This window comes from Cotesia typhae, unplaced genomic scaffold (genome assembly GCF_013202065.1).
Source record: "Cotesia typhae breed Kobodo isofemale line unplaced genomic scaffold, CoteBio_Ctyphae contig_11, whole genome shotgun sequence".
In the NCBI taxonomy this organism is placed as follows: Eukaryota; Metazoa; Arthropoda; class Insecta; order Hymenoptera; family Braconidae; genus Cotesia; species Cotesia typhae.
This window is the reverse complement of record NW_027423711.1, coordinates 4,245,162-4,264,479: the sequence shown is the minus strand read 5'-3', so window position 1 is coordinate 4,264,479 and position 19,318 is coordinate 4,245,162. Positions and strand designations below refer to the sequence as shown.

The 19,318-nt window shown below is 31.3% G+C and overlaps 1 protein-coding gene across 1 annotated transcript in view; it reads left to right on the top strand.

Annotated features, from left to right (window-relative positions):
- Positions 1-19,318, top strand: part of LOC141525077 (transcription factor hamlet) — a 55,697-nt gene that overhangs the window by 22,418 nt on the left and 13,961 nt on the right. The window contains exons 2-3 of the mRNA XM_074239406.1: positions 8,218-8,445; positions 8,739-8,941. Coding sequence (XP_074095507.1) covers positions 8,218-8,445; positions 8,739-8,941 — 431 coding nt within the window. The remainder of the gene's footprint in view (positions 1-8,217; positions 8,446-8,738; positions 8,942-19,318) is intronic.

The following is a 19,318-nucleotide window of genomic DNA, read 5'->3' as shown; positions in this document are numbered from 1 at the left end:
GGGGGTGTGTGCCGAAACCCGGATCACAATGGCGACCGGTAGGAGCTGAGCCGCGGCCCCGCATAGCAGTCAGCCCGCAAACTCCTTCTATCTTCGTTACACGCTTTCATTGATATGCACCACTGCCGGATAGAATAGAATAGAATAGAATAGAATGGAATGGAAATGAAGCTGCATACACGCGGAAGAGCTCGTATCCAGCCCGGCTACCAAAACATAATTAGCTTGCATTGTTAATGCACCAATATTTGCACTATCCCACTGTTTCGACTCGATTTTTTATTTTTCTTTTTTTTTTTTTTGTGGTCATCGATCATTAATTTTTCTTCAATATTCATTATTAATTATTAAAAATTTTTTATTTTAATAATTTTCTTGCTTGCAATAATACATTAATAATTTCAATCAAAAAAAATATTCATCAATCCATAATTATAATTTTTCATAAATTATTTTGTTTGTTAGATTTTTTTATAAAAAATCTATTAGTTAACTTAATTTGTTGGAATTTTTTTTATCAATTCAAGTTATAAAGTAACAAAAAGTGTCTAAATAAGATTTTAACACTTACTTTTTATTCAAGCCTCCAAATAAATTTTTATTTTTCATTATAAAATATTTATTAACTATCAATATATATTTATTAAATCATCTGATATTAAAAATTAATTTATTAACAGTTAATAAAGCTTATTAAATTTATCAAAAAATCTTTCTATCAGAGTATTGATAAAAAATTTTTAAAAATCTATTTTTTATTATCTAAGAGATTAGAAAAAATTTATTTAAAATTTCAATTAATTATCGTATATAAATCAGATACATTAAACTAGTAAATAAATCCCCAGTTTAAGCCGCTGTACGAGTAAGAAAATTTGGCCATCTAGCGTGACTCCCAGAAACTAATTTTTAAAAAATTCTCCACCCTAAAAAATCCAACATATTAATAAAAAAAATCTTATATGATGAATGATAAATAAAAAATAAAAAAATCTTGATATTAAATTCCCATAGTTAAAATTTGACAAAAAGCGTCGACACCCCGTCAGCGGAAAGATCATTACTCATTATTATACTCAGTAAGCTCCGAAAGACGCGACTCAAGATCGAGAATTGACAATGTGATTCCAATAGACTGGAGCTGACATTATATAAATAATAACCATAACAATAACAATAATAATAAAGACATAATAAAATTTCAATAATTAGGACTCGGGTGTGTCGGATTTTTAAGGGGGCGTCGTAGGGGGGCCCCACCTAGGGCCCGTTTGCTCTTCCGTTAGTTCATCGCTTTGCAGTGACTTCCGGTGGCAAGACAAGCACAATGCTTTGTGCATTGAACACACGCGGCGCGCACAACAATCAAGTCTCAAGTTCCTTAGGGGTTTTAACTTCTCTTTCGTCGTACAGAGAGTCTGCCATGAGTATGAGTGAATATGAATGTCTTTAGAGGCATTCCATCAGTGAATATCAAGCAATCTACTGTGTGCTATATTTATACTGCTTTAAGAATCTACTCGACAAAAAATCCAATCCCAATAGCTGACAGAGACAGAGAGAGCTCTCTAAGAGAAAGATAAAAGGTAAATATAATCTAAAGGCAAGTAAAGGTAGAATTGAGCGAGTAAATTATAGACTCGACGAGCCGTTAACGGCAGTAGTCATCTGCTTGCGAATTTACGCACGTGAGCTCTATTTTAGAAGCTAAGAACATAATATAATAAATAATAAGGATAAGGGTGTATACAGTACTAGGCACTATACATGTCCATTTAATTCTACTCGACAATGACTCTGTCTTAATACTTGGGTTTCCTTATTCTCCAGCTTCCTCTTTCACTTGGGACTGATTTTTGGCTGATAATGCCCAGGGCCTCTAGTACTTGAGCTCACAAGCCTCAACCAGACTCTTCTGAATATAAATAGGCCTCGAGAGCTTCTGACGATTTCATTGTTTAACTTTGATTTTCGTCAAGACCCAGCCACTCACTTTTCAATAATAACTTACTCTTGTTGTACTGATACCAAGGGAAGGTTAAATGTTAACCGTCGATTTAATTGTCCGAGTCAATGACCCAGGTTCTTGATCTTCAGAATTTACACCTCTCAATTAAAATACAGGAGAATAATTAACGTGAGAATTTTGAGGATCAAACGGTGGACTTTTCGAGTGGACTTTTTTGTAAACATTCAAATCCCTCGTCAATCTTTTAGAAGAAGTTTATTGTATTTTCGTGAAAAAAAAAATTTTTCTAATACACTGACCTCGTCATGAATAATCAGATTTGATAAAATTGAAAGCAAATTACAGATAAGCTCCTTGAAAACGCCAAAAAAAATTTTTTTAGTTCAGAAACTTATATTTTGAATTTAACTTTCTAATAGCGAGACTGTTTAGTGATCATGCGCCACCTGTTGGGAATTTTAATACTAATTTTTTATAAAAAAATTATTTATGAGTTTATTCAGTCAAATATGCTCTTATACAGCCTTGTAAGTCAAACTTGAGCTTACTAGCCAATAGTAAAAATAGCTACAACCTCCCTCAGACCCAGACTGAATCTCCGTGAGATTGACCTCGTTACCAAAGCGAAAGGGTTGACGAAACTTTGAAAAGCATCATATGGTGTTCTTCTGGCGGTATAATTTCCGTCACTTATCGTGACGATGTCGTGTCGTGGGTGTGTAGAAGACCCGAGAAGGAGGTGAGAGTCGGGGGAGGCACGAAGCTATTAAACTGACAGAAACACTTGCCACCCCTTCCGATGCTCTGCTTTCTACTCGGAGCCTTCAGCCGGGGTGTACTGTTTAGTTCTCGCTTCTTTCACCCGCATATCAGTCCTCGGTTCTGCCCCTCCGTCACGTCCTGTCCTTTTATTGCTTCGGCTCCGCTCGACGTTATTAATAATTTTTCCAAAAAACGGATTGTCTCTTAAAAAAAAAAAAAAAAAAAAAAAAAAAAAAGTAAAATGTCTGTCAGAGTTGGCGCAAAAAAAAAACAATCCGACTGAAAATTAATTAATTTTTTACTCAATTTATTTTACTGTTTGTTATCGATTTATACTATTCGACGATGATAAATCACTTGTATTAGAAGATCGTCATACCTCGATTTTTATCTCGCGATAAATAAAACATAAATTTTTCTTGTGTGCTCTAAATAAAAAAATATATAGCGAGCCGAATCGTGAATCGTCAGATATAAAATGAAATGATATTACTTATTATATGTGATATGTAAAGACTATTTTATATATATTTATAGTCTGTAGACGGTCCAACACACATGATCCATATTTATATAGCAGGTACATAGAGCCTGCACGGTATTAAATCCGAGTGATAAAGAAAAAGAATCGCGACATTTTTTATACCGGTGTAAATCAAAGACCAAATATTACCAAAGAGTAAACGTGAAAAATAAAATAGAAATAGAGAGAGAGAAGAGTGTAATGCTGATGTAGACTCGGTAGATGGGGGATTACATACACGCGTTGCTGAGTAATAAAGAATGATATAACTGCCTGCGACACATGTCTTAGCTCTGTAAAATACACCCACATACGCCTCAGCCTCAGTCTGATATTATATTTGTATGAACACTTGTATTGGTTTGTTATTTATTTATTCCAGCAGTCTTACTAGTGTAGACTGTATGTATAAAATGAAAATTTTTATCAAAATGAATAAAAATGCCCTGTTAACATGGCGTATAAGCTGTGGGAAATTTTTTTACCGAAGGAAATTGGCGTTATGAATTTTTTTTGACGAATGGAACCTGATATGTGTGGAAGAAAAAGTTTGATTGAGGTGATAGCTGACCAATTTTATATTCTGTCGGATTGAAGGCTCCGAGTGGAGTTAAGGGAACAAATATTGTTTGCTGAGTTGCTGACGTCTGACCGCAACGGTTACAACAGAGGGAGGCTCCTGACGTTTGCCAGGGTGAGCTGAATAAAAGAAGTGGAATTGAAAAAAAATGAAAGAGTCTATTGAAAACCGTTATATCAAAAATAAATAAATAGTTTAACTTTTTTGGTTAAAATTGATACTTTTTCGGAGTTTCGAATGGTAAAAATATTTTTTTTAGAGACAATTGATTTAATTGCAAGGCCAAAATTCGGTATGTATCTCGAATATTTTCTTAAAAAATTTTTCCGAGAGTTATTCATCATATTTGTATCTAATAAATCATATTTTATCGTTGTTTACAATTTCTGTCCACACGGGTTTTAATTTCCAATTATTATATCGTATAATTTTATTATATGTTTCTTATTTGATTATACAAACAACATTTAGAATTTAATTCATAAAAAACTTTCATTTTCTTCTTTAAAAATAATGTATTTAATACAAAATTTTATTCCATATCCCTCTAGCGGTATTTTTGCAAACCAAACTCTTATGAAATGTCAATCAACCTAAAAATAAACTGAAAATTGCATAAAATTTAATATATCTTAGCCCTACCAATCCATTAGCGAACAAAATTCTATCAAGTAGCCATCTAGCGGAACTTTTCCAAACCAAACTCTTATAAAATGTCAATAAACCTTAAAATAAACTGAAAATTATTAAAAATTCAATATATTTTTTGCCCTAACAATCTAGCAACGAACAAAATTCCATCGTGTAGCCACCTAGCGGCATAATTCCAAACTAAACTCAATAAACCGTGAATAAACCCGAAAAGTAAGCGAAAAAATGCATAAATAATGTACTGTTTATGAGAATTAGTCACAATGATTGAAAGATGTGCCAACAAAGCTTCTTATCCATTCTGGAGACTCGTGTCCTTCCGTACCATTACATTAACCGAACAATAGTTAGCACAAGGACATTACACACATCTATATACCCCATACCTATGAAGTGAACATATATATTCTATTCTCTCGACACTATTATACCCCGACACAATGCAATACTAATACCGAGGGACCCCGTTGTAGTTAGGTGCAAGCGCGAGCGTGAGGCAAAGCATCCCTGTTCTTGTCCCTAGCCAGAGATGCTGCGGTCCAGTGGTGGGGTAGCTCGGTAGTAATAGGGGTGGCTCCGCCTGCGGGCCAACCAGCGATCCCGGAACAAACGATTCCGCCACACCCAAAGGATCGTCCTTGCAGTGTACTCCCTCGGGAGCGGTGACATCCTCTTCTCAACAGATCCGAATCTCCAGTGTGTTGGTAGTAGGCCAAGAGCCAGCTGACGGCGCAGCTCGCGCATCACATACTTTCAACAACTCACTCTACTTTTCTCTCTCGATCCAAGTAGCGGTCACGCGGCTCCTTATTTTCGTCCATACGAACCTGTTATGTCACTAATGTGTCGTTATAATCAGTTGAAATTTTAAAATTTATTATTTTATGTGACCAAATTTTATTATTTTGTGATTTTTATACGTGATATGATTTTTTATGTGAGTCAGTGACTTGTTTATTTATTTTTATCAAGGATTCTAATTATTTATTGATACTATGGATCTTACCAAGTCATCTTTGAGTGTCGGTAATAAATCAGGGGGTGAGTAATTTTTTTTTTAATCGACGTGGAATTTTAAGCTATTAATTTATTAATTAATTACTTTTAAAATTTTACAAGAGTCACGGATGATTAAAATGATAATGGAGGTTATTATGAATGATATGATATAATTGATTGTAATTTTATTCAAGGGACATTCCCAGTATCACCAGGACGTCCTGTGTGGTTAAAATGCGGTTTAAGAACGCGTGTGAATATATTCAAACCGTTGCAATCTCCGTCGCGTATTTCACCTCGTGCTCTATTTATATATGTATATATATTTTACTAATGAATTTTATTTGATAGTTTTGATAAATTTATAAATTATCTGCAAAGTTTCCCGGCGAAGATTAAATTACTAGAAGGAAAAAATATTATCTGATAATCAGAGCAATTATTTTTTTGAAACGATTAATTTGATGAAAAAAATTTTAATTATTTATGGGTGTAAATTTAACAAACATTAATGACATTTTTAAATTAAAAAAAAAAATAATAAGTGGAAAATAAAAAAATAAAAAATTTATTACGTGAATTTTTTTTGTTAATTTTAATTTTATAATGATTTTTTTTTTTAATTATTTTGTCTGTCAAATTCACACTCATAATTATTTAGTTGTCGGAGAAAAATAAATAAAAGTTTGTATTATTCAGTATTGATAGAAGGAAATCTTTGGTGAATGGTTTATCTCTGGAATTTATACGCACATAAATACCACCCAGATATCTTCCGTTCTTTGAAGAGAGGTAATATAAAGGAGATCTTATTTCTGTATCATCCTCCGGGTATCTTGTGACCAAACATTGACAGTCTTAATAGTAATGTAATGAATGAATAGAAGAACTAAACCGATTATTCAATGATTCATTCACGCAATATTATACTAGTGGTAATATTTTTTAAATATTTATACTTTGCTGTGTTTACAAACAGTCTTCAGTTTTCAAGAGCTCCAAAAATTTACTTGAGTGTTTTTCTACAATAGACTGGTTTATTTCTTTTTTTTTTATTGTGAGAATATTTAAATAAAATTAAGTTTATTTAGATTAATTTTTGGTAATTATATTAGTGTATAAAAAAATATTTTTGAGCGTTGGAATTTTTTTATACTGCGCATTTAAAATAGAAAAAATTTTTAAATATTTTTAATACTTAAATTTGTCAAATAAAATTATTCTTAATAAAAAATATTTATCGAAAATTAAAAAAATTAATTTATTAATTATTTTGTTTCAGAAAAAAAATACATCAATCTTAAAAAATAAATTAATTATTTTTAAATCATTAATTAAAAGTCAAAATTTTAATTTGTGAAATTTAAATCCAAAAATTTCATTGAAATAAATTTATTAATTTATATAAATTTATTTTTAATTAAAAATAAATAATTTAATCAATAAAAAATTCTAACTTCAGTTTTTTATAAATAAAAACATATAAAAAAAAAAAAATAATCAATTAATATACGAAAAATCATTAACTGTAGTCAAAAGAAAAAGGTAATAAACTAGCAGAAAATTCTCACGATAAAAAGAGATTATAAATTTCCCATCGCCTCTAACTAAAGCATTATTATAACATGATAACCCTTCTGGCACTTATTAAATCAAAAAAATAAGTTATCTAATCATCCTCTTGACATCCTCTTGTTCATCCGAAAAAACTAGTCCGTATTACCAGGGGTATAGGTACCCAACAGTAGCTGATATATATTTATATTTAATATTAAATATAAAATATAAATACAGTGTATAAAAGTGTATCCTCGAGTTAAGACGTAAGATGTGACAGAGCTGTCAAGTGGCCTGGAGTACACGTCTCGCGTTCATGTCCAACGACACCCTCTTTCGGATCAAGAATAAAGAATCAAGAATAGGTCTTCTCTCCTATCCCGATAATCCCTTCTCCAGTGTTTACTCACTCGATTATACTCATGCCTCTTCAGTTTATTGCTCGTAAAAACTAAATACACTCCTAAATAAAACGGGTGAATTAAATAGATAAGTTTAGTAAAAAATAAATTGACTCAATATCCACCTGTGATTCACTATTTTTTTAAATTTACAATTTAGATATTTATCTGTATAAATAAATATATATATATATATATATATATATATATATATATATATATATATATATATATATATATATATATATATATATATATATATATATATATATATACAGACTTATCGACAGATAAAATTTTTATCATCAGACATATTTATTGTTATTGATAGAGATTTTCTCTCCTCATCTGTACTATCGGGCAGAAGATTATTATTATTAATGGCTGATCTAAAAAAATAAACCGACTGTCCAATAAAATATAAACACCGACCTTATCTCAGGTCAACACATTTTGTTCCCAGGGATTTTTGGTAAATATAGACCAGACTAAGTCTAGATCACTTTACATTGAATATAAAGTTCTTGATTTAAGGGAAAAATTTTTGAACTGGAAAATTTTACTTTAGATTTATTTTTTTTTTTTTGTTTTGAGGATTTTCTAGAACTATAAGCGCAAACTCGTAAAAAACCGCGAGAAAAGCAAACATGCTGCTGCTGCTTCGATAAAGGAAAATTTATTTTATTTTTATAGAAATAGATTTTTATTGATTGTCAAGTTTACTTTTGTAGTAATTTATTATACTAATTTTTATTATTTAATTCAAATGTTCTAGGTAGCAGTGACGAAGGCGAAGCTGCAACAAGCGGAATCGTTGAAAGCAGCACAGAAATGGAAGACACGAATGTTTACAACGAAAACAGGTCTAATGAATTGCAGGAGTACGCCTCTACGACCCCTTACAAAGACGAGTTCGCGGGAATTCTACGAAGGAGCAAAGAGAGGGATGATGATAAGTGGGAGTTTTCTGATCGACAGGCTCATGATTATCGAATGGATTATCGTAAGTTTTTTATTAATCACAATTTTTTTAAATAATCAAAAATCAAATTTTTTTTTTAATTTTGATTATTAAAAATTTATAAAAGTATTTTATTTTTTACGAAACAAATTTAAATTTTTAAATTAATCAGATGGTTTAAAATCGGTAAAAAATGTGTTTAAAAATTTCTTTAAATACCCGAGAAAAAAAAAAATATTTTAAGGAAGAGCGAAATTATTTTAGAGCACGAAAATTCAAGTCAAAAAAAATTTTTTTTTTTTTTTAAATGAATTTATAAAATAAAAAACTTTCAGAGCCAATAAAACAAGAACCAAAGGACCAGAAAGAGCAGCCCCGAGAGTGGTTTCCGCTGATCCCTGCAGAAGTAGAGATCGGAAAATCGTCCTCAGGAAGTGCTCTAGTCCGCGCAAGGAAGGAAATTCCGCGAGGCACAAGATTCGGGCCATTCCTCGGCAAGTGGGCCAGCGAGCCGCACAACCCTCGATACGCCTGGGAGGTAAGTGACTAAAACTCCCCTTTTATTTCCCCGGAATTCACACACACCTTATCGGATATCATAATCACAAAATCATCTAATCTCTGAGCTCTAAACTCGTAACTCATAACGGTTGTTGAAAGATGATCGATGTGTTTATAACTCGAATTCCCATATGACCGAAATTTAGCACAAATGGAGGAGATAATGCCGAAAGTTACAATACCGAGTAGTCAGGAGAGAATAAGAGAATGAGGAGACAAGATTTCTGTTCATTTCAGCGCCGCTTACACATTAGAGTTCGGTACTACACCACCAAGTGGACCGCTTTTAATCCTCCTCGTATTATCCGGCAGATGCCGAACTGCATCCCGAGATTGAGAAATAGAAGAGTAGAGAATTCGAATCGTGATCGCTCGCAGGACGACTTTCAATACCCACCACCTGGCTCACACGCCAGGATCCAATCCGATGGGGTGTCATCCGCGTTGACGGATCTGTCAATTGGTTGTAGCTTTCGGACACCTACCCGTCAAATACTCAAACCAAATCCAGACACAGAGACACACATGCTCGATTGTCCCATGTGAATCTCATCAAATGTCTTTATATTGTATTATTTGCTCCGTCGAAGATCCAGAAATGAATTTTTCGTCTGAATGCTTCGTAAGTAAGTTAAACAGCTCGACTCGATTTTTCTAAATTGACATGATACCTGTGTGTGGCTCACATGTGTCGGTCTGGGGATGGCTACTCTAATGGAATAACGCATGTCGTACTGACAAAATGTAAATGGCGCTATCCATCTAAAACCCGACAAAAAGCCCGTCGAGCCAACTGTCGACCGGCGATTACGGGATCGATTAAAGCACCAGCTAACGGATAGGACAGAGGACAGAGGACCCAGGCTATATACCCCCTTCGTTTTCCAAGCTCCGATCTATCATGTCCGACCGGACCGACACGCATTTAATTCCTGTCTCTGTCTTTGTATATCGCTCTTTGATAGCGCGGGGTCTACGAAATTTTTCGAAGGACGTGTGAATTCATGAATTATGATTCAGAGATTTGGATTAGAGATAATGCTACTGAATTCCCCGGATTTTTGTTATTTTTTTTCGACAATCCATCTTTCTCGGCATGGAAATATCGTTGGGGTACTGATTTTTCTTTTATAAGGCTTTAGCTCTTTGATATTATATGAATAAGGGGTTTATTTGGGACTAGCTGTCAATCGATGAGTTTTATTGTTTTTTGGTGAGACAATTTTTTTTAATTTTGCCTCAGGTTTTTTTTTTTAATTATCATTTAAGAATAAAATTATCACGTTTTATTTATTTAAATAAAATGAAGAAAATTTTAACAAAATTTCATTTAAATAATTAACTAAAATATAAGGCAATTTAAAAATGTTTTATCAAAAAATTTTAAATCTTTTTTTTCAAACAAAATATTGAAAAATTTTTATAAGTTAAAAAAATTAAGAAATTTTATCCAAAAATTGGAATATTTTTATAAAAACTACTTTAGTTTTTTATTAGCTTGATAATTAAAAAAAATACTTTTAAATTTATTTTACATTAAATTTAATATTTTTAAATAAATATTAATAGATCTTTAAATAAATCATTAATCCAAAATATATGAATTAAAATCTTTAAAAATCTACAAAAAAAGATTTAAATTCTGATTTTTTCTATAATTTTCTTTGCTAAGTCGATAAGTGAGAAGCTAGAACGATAAAAGGGCAAGAAAGTTATCCTAAATTGAACAAGCATTGATATAATTTAGTAAATTGGTGGAGACACGCAACCCACCGTATATCCACTGTACAAGTATAATAAAGCCGTATCATGAGAAATAGAAGTACTATGTAGTATAAAGTATAAAGTATACAGTAATAGTTACTGTATCGTGAGAGTGAAATGTTACGCGCGAACGAACTAAGCCAAAGATTGGTTTAGTCACCGCCGAGGCACGCCGCATCATCGTCTCTGGGTATCACGCGTCACCGCGCAAAACATCACTAGATCTCCCGATATTAACGACCGACATATCATCGCCCGACTAATCTTATCGGGGAAAAATAATAATAAAACCAATAATAGGAATAGCAATTGTTGAATAGTACCAATAAGATGCATAGAAACTGCGAAGCTTACGGCCCTCACCCTCGAACCAGTCCCCCTAAAAAATATCCTGCTATATACGCATTATAATAAAACCTAGCCAATCTAGACAGGTGGGTTTGGTATTGTTGTGTTATTCCAGAAATAACACAAAATTTTACCCGTTTTTTTTCAAGTATCTCATGCTTTGTGTAAACAAAGCTTGTTTTTTCAGAAGTTTTATTCTTGTATGTGATACTTGTTAATTTTTTTACTATTTTTTACAAAAAAATTATTATTAGATAAGGAAAAATAAAATTGTCGGCAAAATGCAATTTTAAAATAAAAAATATCACTTCCACTTGATCGCGGTGGTTGCCCTAGGTTTTATTACTAAAATCCGTGACCACTCGAGTACAGAATTCTCTCACTCTCTTTATATATTCTATATATATAATAAAAATAATAATGAAAGAGCAAACTAAGGGAAGTGAGTAAGTGAAAAAAAAAAAAAAAAAAAAAAACGGCAGCTTGTTTTCCATCATTCTTCAAGGCTCTATTCCTACTCTCAACTCTGATCAGAAAGCACACGCGTCGCCGTGACCCAGCTTTATGCCACTACTCTGTACTTTTTTGGCAAATCGTGCGGAAACCCACACACGGGCCATTATATTGCCAGCGTATGGAGCTGACAAATTATATTGATGATTTTTTTTACAATTGTATACATTTTTACGAATAATTTCATATTTTTTTCATTACTGAAATTTATTTTTTATTCAAAAGTCAAATAATTAATGAAAATTAAATTAGACGGCTTTCAAAAATTTTTAGAAGTTTTTTTATTAAAAAAATTATGACAAAAAAATAAAAAGAAATTTTTATTGATATTATTTTTAAAAAATTTAATTCAAATATAAAACATAATGCAATAATTCAATAAATTTAATAAAAATTTTTTTAATTTAATAAAAATTTTTTTAATTTAACAAAAATTTTTTCAATTTAAAAAAAAATTTTTAAATTAAAATAAAAATTATTAACATTAAAAAATTCCGGGACATAACAATCGTACCCCGTAATTCTTTTGTAACCGCGATTATTATTTTTTTATATAAAGCACTTTACACCCGATCCGAATTGGAGTGAAGTGTGAGCTGACGGTCAATCGTCGGAAGTGATTATAACAATGCAGATATTACGCGGTAGCTGAAAAATAAAATTTAAACGATTATTTGTCGCAGAGCTATTTCTCGCTCTTTAAAACTTCCTTTCACTCCCAAATAATATAAAATCCTTCTGGTTATTTAAATCAATCGCTAAGTGAGCACAGTAGCCCCAAAGGACAAAACGAAGCTTCTCAAGGCGTAGGGTTACGCAGCCTCGACCTCCAAACCCTAAATTTCCTTATTTAAATTCACAATAATAATTATTATGATTATTATTATTTAAATGGAAGAAAGAATTACAAGTGAGTTTATTTATGCGGAGAAAGTACTATTGACAGGAAACAAGTGACAATCAGACCCGAGGGATCTTTTATTGTCATACCTCGTCACACGTTGACGAGCCGTGGCCACTTTTTACATTTCACTTACTAAATATTTCAAATCCCTTGCGGTCATCGGGTCAATCATTCCAAAACAAAAAAATATATTTCATTTACCTCCGGAATAAATATTGCAGTGCATATTTTTCAATTTCCCACATTGATTATCTCGCTAATATTTATCGATCCAACAATACAATATTTGATTAAATAATAAACTCGAATAATATTCTAAAAAAAAATTACAATAATAATACCAATAAATTTCTTCAATAAATTAGCCTAATAAATTCAGGTGTCAATTATTGCTTGCGATCAAAAATTATATTCCTCATTGTATTCGCTATGAAGCTATGAAACAGGTCGACAATCATACCAATAATGATAATAATAATAATAGTTACAAATGCCAAAAAAAAAAAGGCTACAAAACGGTCTCTATTGGGTACAAAATAAAACGAGTAGCCCTTTCTCACCATCAACTTTTTACGTTTTATCTGCTCATATTTTGATTGACAGTTGCACCAGCCGTATGTAAATACAGATATGATACACCATTGTCAGTAAATATACACATTGTCATATGTATATTATGACATTTGTATTCCAAGTCGAGCGTATGGTATGTTGAGTTAAGGTACAAGTTTTTGAGTTAACCCTTTTTTTTTTTTTTTAACTTCAGAGCAAGCTCAAGCTACTGCGAAAAATTCTCGTGAAAATTGCGGAAAAATGGATTTTTTTTTTTTGGACTTCCAAATTTCCAAAAATAATGAAGTGTAAAAATTTGGTATCAAGCGTCTTCTTGATCCTCCGACAAAATATCCCCGAGACTAAATTTCTTGACTTAATCAATAAAAATATTAATGAAAATTTACTTCTATCGAGATATTTAATTTTTTGGAGCAAGAAAAAAATTTTTTCAAGGCAAGAAAATTTAATTCTATCAAAAAATAAATTTTTTGATAATTGCAAGGAATATTCCACTGAAGGAAAATCCGTGGAGAAAACAAGGACAGACAGATGTCTAGATGTTTGATCCCTCTTGAATGCACGTGTTGTGACCCTCTGATATTCAGTACGTCATCTGGGTTCTTAGTTAACTTCTTTCGAGGCGAAACTTTCGGCATTATGTCCCTGGACCAGAGCTGTGAACTGTAGTGTCAGACTTTGAGAAGTTGAAGAAAGGGCGAATGTGTAGGAAGCCGTTCCGGGTCCCAATCTCAGCTCCAGCTAGGCAACAACGCCAAACACCTCGCTCACAATCTCTGACATTTAATTGAATTTGTTCGTAACTCATAACAAGAAGTCTTCCAACTGCCAAGGTTATAATTTACGGGAAACAATAACTGCTGCCTTTGATGTTTCCTTCGATTGTCTTGGTCGTATCGGTTCTGGTGAATATAAACCCGTAGACCCTAACGACTATTCTTTTATAAAGTACTAATTCACTGTTGTTCTACACCTGAAGATGGATCGGTCTTTTCTTCAGGGATTGGTTAGTCTGAGCTAAGTTGGCTTCAATTTGTCTTTCAACCTTCAAATTTACAATCGAGGTCAATTAATTTATTTTTATTGTCAAAAATTTGTTTAGTTTTGCTTTTTATTGATCATTTCAAAATTTTTTGATCATTCCAGCATTCAAAAAAATTATCATTCTATTCTTTGGCCAAAATTGGGTTCAAATGTCAAATTTTTTTACTTTTAAGCCTTTAAAAGTCTTCAATAAGTTCAAAAATTTATTTTTGACTTCAAAACTTATCAAAAATTAACAATTTTTAATTTTTTGATCATCCAAACATTCAAAAAAATTATTATTCTTTTTTTTTTTTTGAGTAAAATTGTGTTCTAAAAATCAATTTATAAAGCCTAAGTTCTTCAAAAGTTTTTACTAAGTTAAATTTTTTATTTTTGGTCTTAAAAAATTAATTTTCAATATTTTTTAATTATTTAGACATTAAAAAAGGTGATTATTCTATTTTTTGACTAAAATTGTGATCAAAACATCAATTTTTCTTCTATAAATTCTTTAAAAGTAATTATCAAGTTCAAATATTTGTTTTTTTAAAACTTATTTCTCCATAATAATTCCAAATTTTTTGATCATTCAGCGCTAACTATTCCATTTTTCAACAAAAATTGTATTTAAAATTAATTTTTACAGTTTGAGTTCTTCAAAAGTAATCAAAATTTCTATTTATGGTCTCAAAACTCAAAAATCTTCAACTTCAAGCCCAAAATTTCGGTTTTTCTCAAAAAAATCCCAACTGCGAGCAACTTTACTTGAAAAAATAAAAAAAAACTAAAACATAAAGTTAAGTCCAAAGCAAATATTAATTATTATTAGTTAGTAATTAAATATCTGGTATGAATAGCCTTAGCTAAACTAAACTGGATACACATCAGACGCACAATGACCAACCTAATCTGTTCTGTGAGTAGCTGGAGTTTGAGTCTGGGACGTCCAGAGTAAACAAGCCCGGACTATAGCCCGCCCGAGGGGATGGACCTCTGCTGTAGTTTTGAATAAATAATCGAGCATTGCTTAGTGGCTAAAATTCACCCTACCACAAATTTAACCTAGAATTATATTCTATTGGACATGTTGGAACAAAAGTTTTCACCAAGAACATCAAAAACACAGTCGAGTGAGTTTGGGGTTACAAGCTCATTAATCTCGGAAAATAGATTGTCATAATCGTGGAAAAAGTAGTGTCAACTACATACATACAATAACTAGAGCCAATAGACGTGAAGCACGCGACCGAGCAGAGAGCAGAGAGCAGAGAGAGAGAGAGAGAGAGAGAGAGAGAGAGAGAGAGAGAGAGCAGGGTACGAAATATTGGCAAATTTTCTGGTAAATAGCCGTCTAATGATGGATCATCAAGGGCTGCTCTTGACGCGATAGATATATAATAATTTATACGGTATCTGCGAGGGTAGCTTCCCTCCTATCATACAAAATTATCCAGGAGTTAACGTAGCAAGCGAGGGTGGCATCTGCTCCGAGTTAGACACGGGTCGCAGGCCACTGTTTCATCATATTTGATGATATACCCATTCTTATATTACATTATTTTGTATCAAGAGTCAAGTGGGTCAAAGTACCTACGTTTATTATTTCATATATTTTTCCTTTTATATCCGGCCTTTTTTTCTATCTACATGATAAATATCTTTTTCTCTTTCATTTGCTTCGTAATTCGTAATAGATATTTTAACCTCCCCCAAATTTATTTTTCAATTTATATTAAATTATTTTACTACTGATAAATCGTAATTTGATATTCGACCGTATCAAATAGTTTGGAAAATACTTTCTGGAATTTTTCTGAAACAATATGTTAATATATTACTTGAGAAAATTTTTTTTGTGGAAAATTTTTAATTTTAAATTAATTTTTATTAAATTATAATTTTTTTTTAATTTGCTTTTTTTCTCTAAAATTATGGAAAAATTATTAGTTGATTTTTTTTCAGTGGAAAATTTTTAATTTTAAATCAATTTTTATTAAACTATAATTTTTTTTTAATTTCTTTTTTTTTTCTTAAAATTATAGAAAAAATTTTCAGTAATAATAAAATCGAAAAATTTTTTCTGACTAAAAAAAAAATTAATTAAATTTTAGATCCAAAAAAAAACAGCAAATATTAATAAATTAACAATTTTCAAGTAATTAATATATTAATCAATAAATTTCCAATAAAAAAATTCCCCCTCTCCTAAAATTAATAATCATACCCAAACAGAAAGCGTCAAGACTCGAGATCCAATTAGCAGCTCTGTGGCTTTACTTGTGCTGTGAGGAGCCATAAGACTTAATACCACTCAGGAGTTCTCTATTCATCAATTACTCTAGTTCCCCAAAATATCCACATAGCAAGGTAGCGCATAATATTCAAACAAACATAAATTGCTGCAGTTCGTGCAGATAGCTCCCAGATTGTCGGATTTAATTAAGTCCCGGCTCGGAGGATTATTAATCACCATTAAGCAAAGATGTCACTTGGCTCAGAGCCCGTTAAGCTGCATAATTAAAGCTTTTATCAGCAACTGTAAGCCAAAGAAGAGAGAAGAAAAATTTATATGTGCAGCAAAGTATCAATCGGACTTTTCAATCGTTGTCAACGCCACGGATGAGAGTACACGCTGTGAGCGCTAAAAGCATTTTTACGTAACGCGTTTAAGCTCTAAAGCTTTATGTTTTTATCAAGTACGGTATAATAGTTTCTATCGATATCAATATCATTTGATCATCCCCGAGATGAAATTTATACGAGCCGTCGTTTGAAATCTGAAAATCAAAGCCAAAAAAATAAAATTCAAACAGATCTTTGTCGAGAATTTCAAAGAGAAAAAGAAGATGTCATAGATAGATTTGTCAAAGACGTCGACGGACAAGATGGATCTTCTCCAGATGAGAATCATCGACCGTAATCCACCACGAACGGGCCCATTGAGAATTATGGGACCTGGAACGCTGCCGATTATGGATCCCATTCAGAAGGCGATGCATTGAGTCTTCACACTGTGCCATCACTTTTTATTTTCGACATTCAAGGGAAGGACACTCCGCTGTCCAGATATATCCTGTCCGTTTGTGGTCCGAGTCTACTCTATACTGTGCTGGTTATAGATCATAGATCATAGATCAACCGTACACGACCCCCGCCGAGTTTTTGGGCATAATAACCCGCTTCTTTGAACGTTTACGTTTTTCTCTGAATGTGAATTAATTTTTTTTTTTTTTTTTTTTTTGATTGTTATTGGAAGGATTCTTGGTCGTTCCGTTTAAAATACGGAATTTTGTTTTGAGGAAATTTTTGATTGATATTTTATTGAAAAAATTAAAAAGTTTAATTTTTTATTTAGTAATTCTTTAGAGAAAAAAAAGATTTTTCTGGGAAGAAATCTAAGATTTAGGTTGGAAGTAATTCTATTTTTATAAAAAGAAGATTCATTTTAAAGTATAATATATTTATTTTTGGAGAATTAAACTTATAAAAGAATCTATTAACTGTTAATATATTTTTTGTTTATACTCTAGGAGCCAAATAATTTTTTTTTAACATTAAAAAAAATTTTTATTAACTCTAGTAACCTTGCAGTCACTATGTGACTGCTGTGACTTGTGAATTATAAATAAACAAAATTTTTTTTTTTTTAATAATGACTTTTGTTAAACTGTATTTTCTTAAATATCGACGTTTTTGTAGATATAAACTCATCCTACTGAAAAAGATGTTCCACTCATCAAGAGCTTTCATTTGAGTACCCACATGCATTTTGATATATTTTTCATATATACATATATGTAATATATATAAATATATGAAAAATTGATGTGGGTACTTGAATGAAAGGTCTCGGTGAGTGTAATATTAGGATGAGCTTAGATTTAAAAAAATGTCAGTAGTTGACAAGATACTAGGTCATTTCTTAAATATTGATCTTTTTAAAGATCTAAGCTCATCTTAATAATTAATAATATTATTCATCTTAAAATATTAATACATTTTTTTCTAAGTGATTGATTAATAATTTATGTTAAAAAATAAAATTATTAAATATTAAACGTTAAAAAATCCTTTTGTCAGTGTACAGTAGTCAATAAATTAGCTATAAAATGATAAAATAAAAAAATACATTAAATCAATGAAAAGTAATTCCAAAAAATCCAACAGTCGAAAAATAAAAAGTAATAAACAGCAAATAATAGTAAGAATAAAATAACAAGAATATATTTGTATAAATTGTGGTTCAGCGTAAAATATGTCATTGGAGGAAGCCAGCTAGCGATCTAAATAGTAAAATAGTAATAGTACGGTTTGGATGGTTTCGATGAAAGTGAGGACTAAGAAGGATTTCTTTAAAGATGGGCACGAACGACAAGTAATATAACAATGAGTAAGCATCTAAGCATCGCACCAGGCTACCAATACGACAGATTAGGATCCTCATTCACTTCTTCTGTCACACCTTTGACAATGATGCGTTAACTTGGCGTCCACTGGCGCGGCAATCTGTCTGTAATGTTGCTGCTTTCATTTTACATTCCACATTTTCATTCTGATGCTGTTTAAACATTTGTTGGGGAAGAGGAACAGTGAACAACTCCCAGCAGGCATCATCACCATTCTTTGTCGGCGATCGCGGACATGTGCGGACAATCTCCGCTCAAGATTTAACATCACAGAGAGTGATAGAAGATCCAATAGAAGCTTCTGCTACTATTTTTTTACATTTCCATAATCGAGGATTTTACGATACGGATTTATCGAGGTGACGAACCGAGAGATCCGGCTACGCTTACTCTCGATTGGCTCATTATGCAAGCGTTCAGGAAGCATTTTATTATTTTGTATTAATTAAATCGATCATCTAGATTCATTTTTCATCCGTTGAATTTTACGGGTGTCACAAAATTTGGATTAAAAAAAAAAAAAAATTTTTTTAATTTTATTGTTAATAAATAATTTTTTTAATGTCAAATAATTTATTAAATTCAATTTATTAATTTTTAATCAATATAAAAAAATATTTATCAATATTTTAGAAAAAAATCATTTATATTTAATTACAAATGATTTATTTATTTAATTATGCCAAAGCCAAGGCAAAAAATACATAAAATTTTTTAATTATTATGAAATTTAAACATAAATTTATGCATAGTAAAAAATTTGAATAAAAGAATTTTTAAGGTCGATAATAAATAAAAAAAATCAATAAATTTAATAGAA